The 14,080-nt window shown below is 39.2% G+C and overlaps 1 protein-coding gene across 1 annotated transcript; it reads right to left on the bottom strand.

The window, feature by feature from the left end:
• Window positions 1-79: 79 nt before the first annotated feature.
• Window positions 80-12,043, bottom strand: LOC116713038 (lutropin-choriogonadotropic hormone receptor-like). Its single transcript, XM_032552946.1, has 11 exons — window positions 11,850-12,043; window positions 11,469-11,540; window positions 7,552-7,626; window positions 7,221-7,295; window positions 6,280-6,354; window positions 5,917-5,994; window positions 5,676-5,744; window positions 5,178-5,252; window positions 4,169-4,357; window positions 3,718-3,771; window positions 80-3,159 (listed from the first exon to the last, which is right to left on the bottom strand). Exons 1-11 carry the CDS (start codon window positions 12,017-12,019, stop codon window positions 2,010-2,012), a joined length of 2,082 nt encoding a protein of 693 aa, XP_032408837.1. The 5' UTR covers window positions 12,020-12,043; the 3' UTR covers window positions 80-2,009.
• Between the last annotated feature and the right edge of the window lie 2,037 nt (window positions 12,044-14,080).

Consider the following 14,080-nt stretch of genomic DNA (forward strand, 5'->3'; position numbering starts at 1 on the left):
TGTTGCAGAGTGTTTTCGGTAGCCAAGTGTGAAACTGTGGAAAGGAAGATCCAAGAAGAGATTTGATAAATACAAAAAGTAAATGACCACAATTTTATTTAAATAAAACAGACATTTCAGTATAAAGTTTGACTTTTCATATGTTACTACAGTCTTCAAACACTCCTGTCAAAATGTCTCCTGAACCCAAAAGGTGGCGCTAAAAGTCAACTTTGAGTAGAACCATTTAAAAAGACATTTAAACCTTTTTATTATATACAAATGGAAAAGTCTCGATTTAATAAAGATATTTCTGAAATCATTAATGGATTCATGGTGGATCTCAAGTGTGTACACCCCTATGAAAATGCTAGGAGTTTGAAAAACAAAATGAGGAATCCTTTTAAAATTGTTCCCAACTTTTAATGTGGATGTGAAGATTCTGTGCAATTCCACTGGAAAAATGTTAGGGGAAAATGTAAAAAAATTGACTTTCTTAGGTTTGCAGACCTAGAAATACTTCTTGAAGAACATTTGAATTATTTTCAGTGTGTGCTTTTTCATCTGTCAAAATGTTGGTTTTTGGTTCTGGACTCTGACTGGACCGTTAGGAACAAAACTTCCTTACAGCAAAGCAGCTTTTTATTTTTGGTATGCAGTATGTTTGGACAGAATCAACTTTTTAGCAGAAACTAAGATTTTAGGTCAAAACTGCCTGGTATTTGATACCTTTTACAATTTGGTCTACTGCGACCATGAACGGCAATCCCACAGCATGATGTCGCCACCACTATGTTTCACTGTGTGTGAGCTGCTTTGTGTTCTGAGCTGCATCTGTGGCACCATGCTCAAAAAGTATGGAGAGTGAAGACTGCCCAGTTTCAATAAATAAATAATTTATGAAATAAAGATTTTAAATGATATAAAATTTTTAGTTTTGGAAATACAGAAATAATTAAAATATATTTTTGAAATTTAAAATTCATGATGTGGTTCAGCACAGGAACATAAAGTTGTCAAAAATAATAGAATGAATTCAATACATTTCATTGAGGCACATATAAATACATTTATTTCTGTTTATCTCCAGTTTTAATAAATTAATGACATTTAAATATTTCATGTTATTTACATGAAATGTTATTTAATTCTTCACTCTCCTTGCAAAAGCCCAGGCTTTGTTTCATCTGAGCGATTCACATTCAGACAGTTTGAGTCTTACGCAGACTCATTTATGGAAAAGTCTCATTTTGTTCTGTGTGTCCCTCTGTGCATAGATATCTAATCTATATTTCAGAATTTGGTAATCCAAAACTGCAGACTCTGGTCAGATGCAAGTTTTTCAATAAAAGCTAGTTTAGTTTGTTTTTTCTTCTTTTAAGCAGCTCAGTGGGATAATCATTAACTGGGGTCTATCTGCATTATTGCAACCGTCGCCGATACCATTGCATATTCCGTGTTTTCCTGTTATCATGCAGCTCTAAATTGAATCAAGATTCTTCATCTAAGTATTATCTCACAGGTGTGCACAGTTATGCAAGTGGGTAATTGTAGAATTGCGCCTCAGTTTCCTCTAAACAAATCTGTGTTGTAGAAAATGTTTCACATTTAGGATGGAAAAAGGTTTGAAATAAATCATGGATCTAATTTATGTACTTCACAAAAAGCTACCATTTTAACAGGGATGGGTAAACCTTTTAGAACCACTTTAAATATCTCATTGAGCAATAGTTTAGAGTACAACCAAACAGTGATGCTTTACATTTCTTCAACAAGCTCATTTTTTCTTCTTCTCTGCCTATCTGCTTCTTTTTACAATACCTGTGCAGAAGAGAGGATGCACTTTCCTTACCTTCAAACCTCCTCAGTTTAAATGAACATTTTCTGTTTGCAAAATAAACCAGATGAGATTCTATCAGATATTTGCAATGCGTGATGCCAGCAGTCTCTCCACCTTCACCTTAATTCTCAAACGCGGCATCTTCAGCGAGCAGATGTTGCCTCTGAGTTCCCAGCCCACACGCTGACAATCATGTCGCTCCCTTGCTTAGAAAGCAGCCCTTCATCTTAATGTGATAGGCATAAAAGCTCAGCGAGTGAGGTTTTCTGTCGGCCACTTTGTTGATGCAGGTGTGCTGCGACGCCACAGTCTGTGATCTGTAGAAATCAGAGTTGGCATCGCAGCAGCCACAGCGGCTCAGCAGCCGGCACATGTCCCTCCTGAAGGCACGAGTGAAGATGGTGTACAGGAAGGGGTTGCAGAGGGAGTTGATGGGGTAAAAGAGAATCAGCAGGATTTTGGAGTGGGACACGGTTATGAGGGGCATGCGCAGCGCGGCCGAGATGGCAAAGAAGGAGATTGGCGCCATGCACATGAAGTCTGTGAATATGAGCACGGCCATGCGCTTGGCGATCTTGGTGTCGCCGTGGCGGGTGGCGTGCTCCGGGTTGTGGACGCTGAGATAGATGCATACATAGCAGAAGCAGACGACTAGGAACGCGACCACATTGAGGATGAGAACGGCCATGACATAAATCTGAGAGCCCATCATGTCGATGTCCATGGGCAGGCAGATGCTCACCTTGCTGTAGCTGCTCACTCCCACCAGAGGAAGCAGAGCCACGAGCAGGGAGAAGCCCCAGCCGGCCGCCATTATGGCCGCCACGTGGTGCAGTCGCAGCCTCCTGTTGACGTGCATGGCGTTGGTGATGGTGTGCCAGCGCTCCAGGCTGATGACCGTCAGTGTGTAGACTGACAACTCGCTGGCAAACACGGTAAGGAACCCGGCCGTGCTGCAGCCGGGCCCCGTCTGCCAGCTGGTGGCGTGGTTGTAGTACTCGTGGCGGGAGTTGAAGTCCATGAAGGCAATCAGCATCAGGTAGAGCCCCATGCACAGGTCGGCAAAGGCCAGGTTGCACATGAGGAATCTTGAGATGGTCAGCTTGTGGCGACTGATGAGCAGGATGACCAAGACGGCCAGGTTACCGGCCACAGCGAAGATCGTGATGAGCCAGGTGAGGCAGCGCAGGAAGGGGAAGCCCAGCAGGTCCTCACAGGGGTTGAACGCATCCGGCATCGGCGTGCACATTACGAACGGCCTGCTATGGCAACCAAACTCTAGGTCCGGGTATTGGAAGCTTATGTCGAAGACGAGATTCATGCCGTCATCAGTGGGCTCCCTGAAGAACGAAGAAACAATGTTATCATTAAAGGTTGTTTGTGCCTCACTGGTGAAATGTATCATCTGAAGCATTAAGAAGATAATCTCATCTGATTTAGAGAAACAAAATAGATGCTGATTGTCAGCAGTTCACTTCCCACACATAATGAAACAATATGTTATCCAACTCACAGCTCTTCATAACAAAATTATAACATAAAAAAAAATACAAATGCCTTCTGTTAATGCAAACATTAATCAAAACCAGAATCATAAGTGCAGCTGGTGCGTTTTATTAGAGCCGTCACAGTTCATGGATGTTGTTGTTAAAGGCTGAGATCCGTTCGCACATTTTTAAGGGTAGATGGTGACTTGCAAAAGTAATAATGCCCATTAAACTTTTTTATATTGAAACTTCAGTAGATATTATTGGTAAACGGTGTGATAGTCCAACTCGAGGAGAAAAGCTCAGGCTTTTACAAAACAGCTGTCTGTACACCAAGATTAAATTATACACAAGTAGACTTAAAGATGGCGGAGAGGATGATTTCTAATGTTGATCCAGGTTGTAACTTACATTTCGGAGTTGCTGAGATCACACAACTTTGTAAAGTTCCTTGAGGCACTTTCCCTTGAAAGAAAGGAGAAAAAAAAGAGCAGAAAACTTTAATTTGCAAGAATTGTCAATAAAGCTGACTGCTAATTACCGTCCGACTGATGATCTGTATTCAGCAACACGGCCTGGTTCTCTTATGCAGATATATACGTATTTTTTTTCTCCGAAGAGTTTTTGTGGCGCTAGTGGCTCGTATTTTTTTCAACAGTAGGCAGACAGGAAGGGGGGTGAGGAGAGGAGGGAGGATATGCGGCAAAGGTCGTCGGGACCGGGAGTCGAACCCGTGACGTCCGCGTCGAGGACTAAGGCCTCCAAACGTGGGGCGTGCTAACCCCTTGCACCACCACAGCACGCCCCCTCTTATGCAGATATAAATGGATTTGTCACATCGCTGGGAGTGCTGGTCGCTTACCTTTGTTTCCTGCGCCACGTGTGGAAAGCACAGCAGTGGCTCGGGTAAGTGAGCTCGGCCTCCAGCAGCTCGGCAAGGCCGTCTAATGGCGGGAGGCTCTTCAGGGAGAACACAGAGGTGGCTTTCAGAGATAGCACTTGACTCAGGCCTTTACTCGGCAGGGAACTGAGAGCCGTGGACGAAACATCCCTGAAACACAGAACACGACCGAGAGGGTTGGACAAAATGACAACGATGGGAATTTATTTCAATAAAATGCTGCCGCCTATCTTTGGATTAACCTTGATCTCTGCGTGTTTTTCATTTTCAATTTGAGCTCAGCAGTTTTGCAAAGCCAGTCTATCAGCAAGGGAAGTTAACTAATATACTTTTAATATACTATACGTTTCTTTGCACAGATGTTACGTTTCTGTGCAAAGAAACGTAACATCGGGGTTCTTCTTTGCTTCTCTATTTGACTGCATTCATTTTAAACTTATTAAAATAAACCAACAGAGGCAAAGATATTTAGTAATTCTGAAACAATCAAGAGAAATAAGTTGGATATTCCACTCAAAGTTGGACCAATTTTCTCTACTAAATAAATCGTATCAAATTAGGGAATAATTTTTAAAATTTCTGGCATGTGAGATTTAACGTTGTAAACTGAAGATTAATTTATTTTCAGTGATCTTACATCTTTACCAGGGATGTTTAAGTCTGGAGAACTGTGCTTATCTAGCCATGGTGTAAGAAAAGCAATATGAATCTAATCTAATGAATTTTATCTTTATGCCCTTTGAAATTAAAAGTTCGTAATGAATGTTGTGATCACTTTCTCAGCTGAAAATGGTGCATCAGATGCACTCGGTGAATATATGCTACTGGATTCTAAAATGGCTTCTGTGATTATGAGCAAATTTATAAAACGTTCAAATACGTGTAGATGAACGCATTTGTGCAAAAATCTGTTGAAACATCCCTTAACACCATATATTGGTGAAAATATATAAATTACAGGAACACTTACAGATAGCTTGGACCTGTGGCTCCTTCAAAAGCCTCTTCCTGAATATGACGCAGGTTCCTGTTGTCCCTCAATATTCTACAAAACACATGAAGAAGAATGCAACACAAGTAACCTCAAACCCAAGCTGCAGTTTTCTGCTTCACACACATTTTGAACGGAAACTTGAGATGACATAATAATGACCAACGCTGCCCCCAGTGTATTTATTCATCTCCTTATTGTTCTCTGGAGCCAGCACTGAGGAGGATGGGTCTTATTTTTAGACTGCAGGGTGTCTGTATGGATCTCGTCTTCATTGACGTTCAACATTATGGAACAAGGCAAGAAAACAACGAGGCGTCCAATCTTTGTTTAGTCTTACATAAGGGTTGTTTACTGGTACGATTAGTAATTTATGATTGGAGTAGGAAATCCTTTGCACTTAGCTGCGACAGGCTGCTTTGCTGCAGCATATTGCATTAGCATGAGGCAAATTTCTAAATAATCCAAACTGCTTACAGATTGTTGAGCTTGGTCCCGTTGAACGCATGAGATTTTATTTCCTTGAAGCCGTTCCTAACCAGGTTCCTGTTGAGGACACACTTATTAATTCTACTTCTTCGCCAGTGGCACATATTGCCAAGGTCAGCGAGCCGAACATTTAAATATGCAAACATGCATCAACAAAACAAATAGTGACAAATTGCTGCTTTTAGCTCAGATAATGAAGCAACAAAGAGAATAAGGCCTCTGCACTCACATGTCGACATATTCCTTTGTGATGCCCTGGAAGGAATTGGCAGGAATGATGTCGATCCTCATGTTGTCTGCCATTTCTCTGCAGGCGGGGGAGATAACGCTCATTTAGGCTGCTTGGCTCCATTCTCGGTTAGACTAAATTATGCATATTTATACAAATAAGGGCTGTTTGAACTGTGTCACAGTGAGACAGAGTACCAGTCAGGGTTGATAGCAGTGTGACATTGACAGAATAAAAGTAAAACTGAGCTCAGAGGCAATGGCTCTTGTCCAAAAATGTGACCTAAGGAAAAGGCATTTTAAGACTTGCAAATGTACGTTAAGCTGGGGCAGAGAAGCTCCGATTTGAAATGAAAATACTCACAGGATGATATCTGATGCCAGGGTGGATATGGTTGTCAAGTCTGGGAAGTGTGTTAGGCCTGTGTTTGAGATGCTCCTGCATTGACAAGTGGCAGATACAGGCGACCATGAATAGATAAGAAGACATATAAAAATGATGCAAAGCTTCTTGTAACTTTCTGCAAACTATGTATTTAGCTACAGGAGGAAAATGTCAGACACTTTCCTCCAGACCAGACGAACCAAAAATTAGGTACAAGAATTATTGAGAAAATTGAATCAAAAGATTCATTAATGTTATTTATATAATCAGGTTATTGCAGCATCTGTAATGGGAAAGGTGGAAAATACTCTATTTTCTGTTTTTTAAGATCTCATTTGATTACATCAGAAAAACCTGGTATGTTCACATTTTTAGGGCCACATAATTGTAAAATAAGAGTTTTTTTCATTGGGTTCATCCTCTGTGGATCATTTGTAAATACATGTGAAATAAATGTGAAATTTATTCCAAGTCTCTTTTTGGAAGCTTTAACATGGCAAAAACTCAACATTTTACTGTTTCGGCTACTTTCTAGTGCAAATATCTATCACTTGAAATGAGACAAGACAAATTTAAAAGTAACTTTTCAGCAAGATATATAAGCTTATTTTAAGTAAATAATTCTGAAGTATAGATTTTAAAAAAGTACTAGTTCCACTGGCAAATATTTTTTTTAAAATTGTTGGTAAAACTAAGACTTTTTTTCGGAAATATTCAAGGATTATTTATGTAAGTAAGTAATATATCTTGCTGGAAAGTTACTTTTTGAGTTAGTGTCGTCTTTGTCTTATTTAAAGTGTACTAAGATATTTGCATGACAAACTAGACAAAAATACTTGGCAAATTTTGTATTGTTGCAGTGAAAACATCAGAATCCCAAAACTTATCGTCACGTCTTTATGCAAAACAAAGTTACTTACAAATATTCCAGCCTGGGCAGATCCGTGAAGGCTCCCCTTTCAATGACCCTCAGACTGTTGATATTCTGCACTGAGCTGCAGAAACAATAATTGGGAAACAAATCAGCAATTGCGATGTCTGACATGCAAAAGCGTTCACATTCACACAAAATATTTATGTATCAGCTGCACTGAAACTCAATGATTAAACACTCTGCCTTGTAACTGACAGAATAATCCAATGAAACATAAATGACATGCAAATGAATATTTCTTCAATCATGTTTGAAACTGATATGCAGGGAGTGGATGGGGGGTATTTCGTATAAGGTAAAAATGTTGCTTAGCTTACATCTGCACCAGACTGTGGAGGGAGAAAAATGCGTGCTTCTGAATATGTGTGATGCAGTCACTCTGGGAGATCTCTCTGCAAAACAACAAAAAAGAATGAGTCTCTTTCAGTCATTAGTTAAGAACATACACTGGAATTATCTCACATGAAGCTGGTAAATAAAACATCTTTTTTTCCCCTTCTGTGTTAGGTTTGATTTGGAATGCTTAACTTTTAATGCATTCAGAGTAAAAATAGGACGGGGATGATTGATACACCAATGCAAACCATCAGGGAAATTTCCAAAAACAAAATCCCACCACCAATTCACGTTTTCTAGGCCACTAGCACTCACATGCCAGGAACTCATGTGTGGAAAAGCTCCAAACATACATCACTGATGCTTTTGGGTCAACAAGAGTAGGTGAAGATGTTGGAAAAGTAGGACTAAACAAAGACACGGAGACAAAGTTACCAAGACCTTTTTTTTTTTTGTATTCGTCCTTGATTACTTTGTTGTGTGATGGCTGACTTCGTAAAACGTTCTCCATCTTCTGCCTGCAATCATCATTTTCGACTGTCGCTCAGCTGTAATCAGCCGATACCTTTTGCACGTCTAACTTCGACGTCCTTCTATCTTCAACCGAGAAACAATTAAAGTACTCCATCTGTACCGCGGATCCTCGTTCCCTTCATCCCGTCTCTTAATTGCTTCACATATAGTGTCATAATTACTGCTTAGAGGTCATAAAAAGCTTCCTCACATGATCGCCTAAATGAAGTGCTGCTGTGATTTCAAGCATGCATCACCATTGACAAAAGCACACTGTCATGTCATTCTACCGTTACAGACTTAATGACGAGGAGGAAATGAAGGATTGCAGCTGTAAAACTGCCATTTCATTTAGGTTTAAAGCTACTTGGACAGTTAGGACCTCTTTTATATTAAAACAGACTAAATTTGTGCTCCATTTAGCAGATCAGACTAAAGTACAATAAGTATCTTAGACTGATAAGGCGTGTCCCTGAGGAACAGAGCAAAGTCAAACATGCTCAGCACAGCATGAAAAAGTCACATAGTCACATGCAAAAAATTTTGATAATTAAAAAAAGGAAACATGGACGATTAGAGCCCAGGTGTCTCCTCTCAGAGTTTAGTTCAAGTGGGCATTTTGCATAAGTAACCACAGGATTCCAACTTGCCCCCTCTTTCTGTGCGCCGTTTCCCTAGTTTCACTACATTTCAGGGTTTTCTCACCTGATTTGATCGCGGTCCCCTGCAGCACTTCTGTGTGATTAATACGACAAAGTGATAACATAACACTTGGGTTTGTTCTTTTAAGTCATTTCTTGGCGGATTTGCTGCTGTGCCGAGGATAATTATGCTGCCGAGACATCCACCGCTGAGCTCCAGGGGATTTTACAACCCACGGGCTCCATTAAAGTCACCCCTTCCATATAAAGGGAGGATTTTTTTTGCTCTATGTGTAAGAGAGTTGAGATGTTTGAACTTGACAGTTGGGCGGTAGTACATGAATGATACACTGTTCAGGAGTCAGTTGGTGGTCCTAATCTTCTCTAACATCGCCATGAAAGTCTTGCATTAGGTCAGTTTCTGTCGATGATTAATGGCCAGTGGTCTAACATTGCAATACAGATCAATTTCAACCGCAAGCAATTGCTTTTAAAGAAACATGCTTGTTAAAACAATGTTGACAAGAAGAGGAGCCGAAGAAACATTTAACTCATGTTTCATCATCGAGCAATGATGAAAATTATTTGTGTTTTAGAATCAAAAGGAAATATATAAATCGATGAGAGTCCAGGGAGAAGAATGACTCACAACACTTTGAATGTATTTTGAGTTTATTACAACTAAGACAGTTTTAAATTTTATGTTTTAACTTTAAATCTGATTCAGATCCTTGGAACACATGATCCATAACAGATGTTCCTAATTTGAATCTGAGGGCTTTTTTTTAAGTTTACATCCACTCATCATGACCAGGATAATAATAATCCTGTCAGGCTGATGAATAATGATCCATCTGACTTATGCTTGTTTCAAGAATAAATCAGATGGATCAGACAACAATGTATGATCTATTTAATGCAAGTAACACATGGTGCATGCAAAATGACAATAAAGTCAGTCTAAGTCTAAGTCTAAGTCACAATTTCTTAAAACAGAATCAAATTCAAAGTTTGGAATCCATTTAAAAGGATTTTTGACTTGCATAGGCTTAGCTGTTAACCATAGTCAACAAATTTTTAACAGGGTTGAGGTAAAGCCTTTCTAAAAGATTAATCTTAGCTTATTTTGTCTTTTCGAAAAATCAGATTTGATGGATTTCGGGTAATTTTTCTTTTAAAATAAGCAACTTTGCCCAAGTTTCAACCAGCCACTTGTTGTGGTTGGGAAGCAGAGATAAATTTAGAGCTGGTTTAATTATTCCATCTTCTGCAATCACAAGATCTCTGATCAGATATATACTGTACATCTTTAGCTCATCTGACAGTGAATGTTTTTCTGCAGAAGATATTTCACTTTCAAACTTTATATATAACGCCTTCCAACAATGCCTCGTTTTGTTTTACAAAGTAAGAACAAATACAAAACACAATAAAAAGGAAGCAGTGCAAAGTAAAAGCAAAAAAAATACAACTATGTTAAAAAAGTAAAGAATACTAAAAGTCAAACATTAAAAACCTGTTTAAATAAATGGGTCTTGAGTTAATATATTTTGAACAAGGTCAGAGACGACGTGCTAATCATAGAGAAGACTATTTTTTCAAAGCTGTTGGACCAGAAACAGAAAACGACAAATTGAGGGAGACTACAAAGCTCTGCTGGGCTGGTGGGTTTTCAAAAGTTGTGAAGGTTATGAACTTTGCCTCTCTGGTAACACAGACTGGTGCTTCAATAACTTCATGATCGATAGAGCTTTGTTGGTTCCTGGATTTTCCTGTTCATCCTAACCAATTTTCTTTCATTGTTGCTGACAACTTGGTTCAGATGGCTGGTTGGATGTTCTAACAACCATCTAAAATTAAAACTGGCTTTGGAATAAATTAAACGAGGAAACCTACTTTAGGTTTCTAGAATGTTTATGCACTATGCTTAATACCTGGATCTGAGCTTGAGAACTTAGAAAAAATCTATCAAATGTGACAAAAAAGTCTTCAGATACCCAGTCCAGAAGCTTGTTGATAACTACAAAAAGTGTGTGGTTGACCAATAACAAAGTAGAAGTGGGCGTGTATGAATATACTGGAACCTGGATCTGTAGTATTACATCTGATGAATAGGTTTAGTGGCTAAGATACTGTTAATGATAACGAAACGGTAAGAAAATGTTTATTCCAACTTATATTAACATCGCAAAGTTTAGCATTAGTATCACAATTAAATATTTTCTTGAGATCACGCAACGCTAGTGAGTACTCACAAAGATTTAGCACAAATATTAAAATTGCTGTACGTTAGAATGTTAAAAACTGAATTTATCGTCAATAAGCAGGAAAACAGAGTGAATTTAAAGAATTAGAAGCATATTGTGTTGTGTCTTATAAAATAAATCATTGGTCTCATAATGCCTTACATTGCCAGAAAGATATTAAATACTGACGTCCCACACGGAAAAGGGCCAGTGGTGATGTATTTTCAGGTTAGTAGGCTTTTTATTTACATAAATTTCATTCAACATTAGTCAAAATGTTAAATACATTTTCAGTTAAGGTCACTGTGCAAGTCTGGCAACATGTATTTACTAGCACTACTTTGCGAAATGAGTAATTACACTGATTAAAACGTTTTATTTTCTTATGCATACTGTTATGTTTAAAAGAAAATGAGTCTCTCTAACCCCCCTAATTGAATTTAATATAAATCCACCACTTTAAATTTCCTTTTATATGTAAAGGAGAAAGCCACTTACATTATGGTAATGTTGATCAGCTCCTTGAAGGCATGAGTGGGAACTTGTTTCAAGGGCAGCTGGGTGAGCCTTCTGTAAGATTCATGAGGAAAGCAGTTAAATCCACAGCTATACTGCGACATATAAAAAAAAATAAAATGGAAAATAGGCAGCAAAAATGTCTCTTTAAGTTGTCTCTCAGGATTACTCTACATTTATCATATAAAACTGTGCTAAGAGGAAGTTTACAGTGACAGTAAAATAAAATAAAAAAAAGTTAAGTTGAAGAGGGACTGAACGCAGCGGAGAGTAAAAAGTTTATAGGATGGCATAAGCTGAAAGAAAAGACTCCTCTCTGTGACTTGTACCTGTTGAAAGCCAGAGACAAGCTGGGTTACTTACAGTCGCAGCACAGATGTTGCTGCGGTCCTGGAGGCCAGCTGAGTGTCTCTGCTGCACTGAAACGTGTCGGCGCTACAGCGGCAGATGGCCGGACAGGTATAAGCCCAGCAGGAGCGCAGCTTCAGGACAGCGGACAGCGCGACTAGGAGCCAGACTGCCCGGGGAGCCATGCCTGACACCGGGCCAGTGCTCACTACTGGATGAAAACTAGAAAAAGAATATTAACACACAAATGAAAAAAAAAAAAACTATATTAAAAAAACCCCCTGCGCAATCTTTTTGAAGTTGATGATAAAACAACCCTCAGGGTGGCTTTATCTTACCAGGCCAGAGGTACAAGGCTAAATAGTCTCTCTCCTTTACTCAGTTTTTTTTTCTTTCTCCTTGAGCTCTTGGATCAGATGCAGGGACTGTTGTAATTGTGAGGTTGCTCACCCTGTGAAAGTCTGATCTGAGTGAAAACCCCAACCTCTTTTTTTCTTTTTTTTTGACTGCAGAGCAGAACCTGCATGACGTTTGGTGGGTGGTGAGCATGAAAGCTGATTGTAGGAGATTTGATGAAGTCACTTTGGTGTAACTACAGGAGGAATGCAACTTTATGCTCTTTACAGCCTTCAGTGCCTATTATGGTTAGTATTTGTAAAATGGGCTTAATTCTGGCTGGATGTCTGTCCTCTCTTCTTATCAGACATTTTTAAATCAATTGGCTTTCTGGAAAACAACAACCAACTAAGCATAGTTCATGCATTTTCTGTGGGATTGAGATATCCAGAAGCTTATTGTTATCTAGCTTTATCCATTCTAAATCCATTAATAATGTCTATCTCAAGGGTATCTTTTTGGGGAACCCAAGTGAGTTTCCATTGTAACCGATTGACTTCAAATGCCACTTTTAGATATGAAGGAAATGGTCAAAAATCAACACTTTTAAGCTCTGCTAAAAATTGCGAATGCCATCCTCTACCTTGCTTGGCAACTGGCACAATGCTATTGATTTTGAAAGTCTCAAATTGGCGTCTCCCAACAAAAGTTTTCTTTTTTCTTTAAGTCAAACAGCTCAGTCTTTGTCTTATAAAACTATACGCTGTTACTTTCTTTTTCAGCAGGCTCCAAGTCTCAGATATAGATTTTATTCTGCAGCGGACAGTGACGCTTGTGTTCCAGAAACTTCTTGGTTAAGATAAATTTGGTGGTTCCGGGGCTATTCTTGAAAATCCTATGTCATTTTCTTTCATCTTATTGTGACAGTTTCGATCAAATAAATTAAAACTGGCAAACAAATGAATGCCCAAACTGTACAATAATTCAATCAAATAAAAAATATTTGATTGATCCCAAATGGATATTAAATAATTCCAAACATACATAAAAACAAATTTTAAAACTGATTAATCAGATTAGCACTCAGCGTACTGCAATGATCTCACTAAATTTCTGAAGCCAACCCTATTAAAATATGGGTTTATGAGCCAAAGTGTAGATAAAGTTTTTGACATCACTTCAAGTGAACTCTGGAAAAAGACAGCTAATATAGTGTGTTGGGTTTTTGGCTTTGAAAATCAAATTTTAATCCTGTTTTTAAGCAGTAAATAAATCAAGACCCACTTTTACTCATTTACTTTTACAACCTCTTTCATCGCTAGGGACAACCCAAGCCACATGTTGCAGGTTTGTGTCAGATGAAGAGTTTTGTGTCACCAGCGTAGTTAGTTCAATCTGCTGTGCTGCCAGCGACCCTGAACCCATTTTATGCTGTCTTGTCCTGCCCCATAATGCCACTTTGACCCGTGTAACCAAGGCAGCAACATCACCGTCTTCTTCTCACTGCAGCAGTACCCATCCCACACACACACACACATAAACTCCCAATTCTTTGAAGAGGTTACTGCCCGGTACTGTTGAGCAAGACTCTTGCATATTCCCTGCAAGATTTACGGCAAAGCACACTCACCGAGAGGCTCCAGTGTGTTTAACCCTGTAGAGAAAAGAAGCCGTGACAGAGGGAGGCTAATTTATGCATGTGGACTTCAATCTGCCCACATCTTCCTGCTAACCGCCACGCTGTGCTTCACTTCGCACCAAGAAGGTCATGCACAGCAGGAAGAGAGAAAAGCAAGATGATTCAATTCAGAAAATCAAAGCTACATCACCTCTCAATGCCACGCTTGCTTGGGAGACAACAGAAATAAAGATGTTATGCTTATTGTAACAGATGCTCCGGTTCAGTTGTT

The sequence above is a fragment of the Xiphophorus hellerii genome, chromosome 22 (genome assembly GCF_003331165.1).
Source record: "Xiphophorus hellerii strain 12219 chromosome 22, Xiphophorus_hellerii-4.1, whole genome shotgun sequence".
In the NCBI taxonomy this organism is placed as follows: domain Eukaryota; kingdom Metazoa; phylum Chordata; class Actinopteri; order Cyprinodontiformes; family Poeciliidae; genus Xiphophorus; species Xiphophorus hellerii.

Coding starts and splice junctions, on each gene's coding strand:
- LOC116713038 (XM_032552946.1), bottom strand. CDS start 12,019: ATGGCTCCCCGGGCAGTCTGGCTCCTAGTCGCGCTGTCCGCTGTCCTG. Junction 7,296..7,551: donor CTCCACAGTCTGGTGCAGAT/GTAAGCTAAGCA, acceptor TTGTTTCTGCAG/CTCAGTGCAGAATATCAACA. Junction 5,995..6,279: donor CTGGCATCAGATATCATCCT/GTGAGTATTTTC, acceptor CCCCGCCTGCAG/AGAAATGGCAGACAACATGA.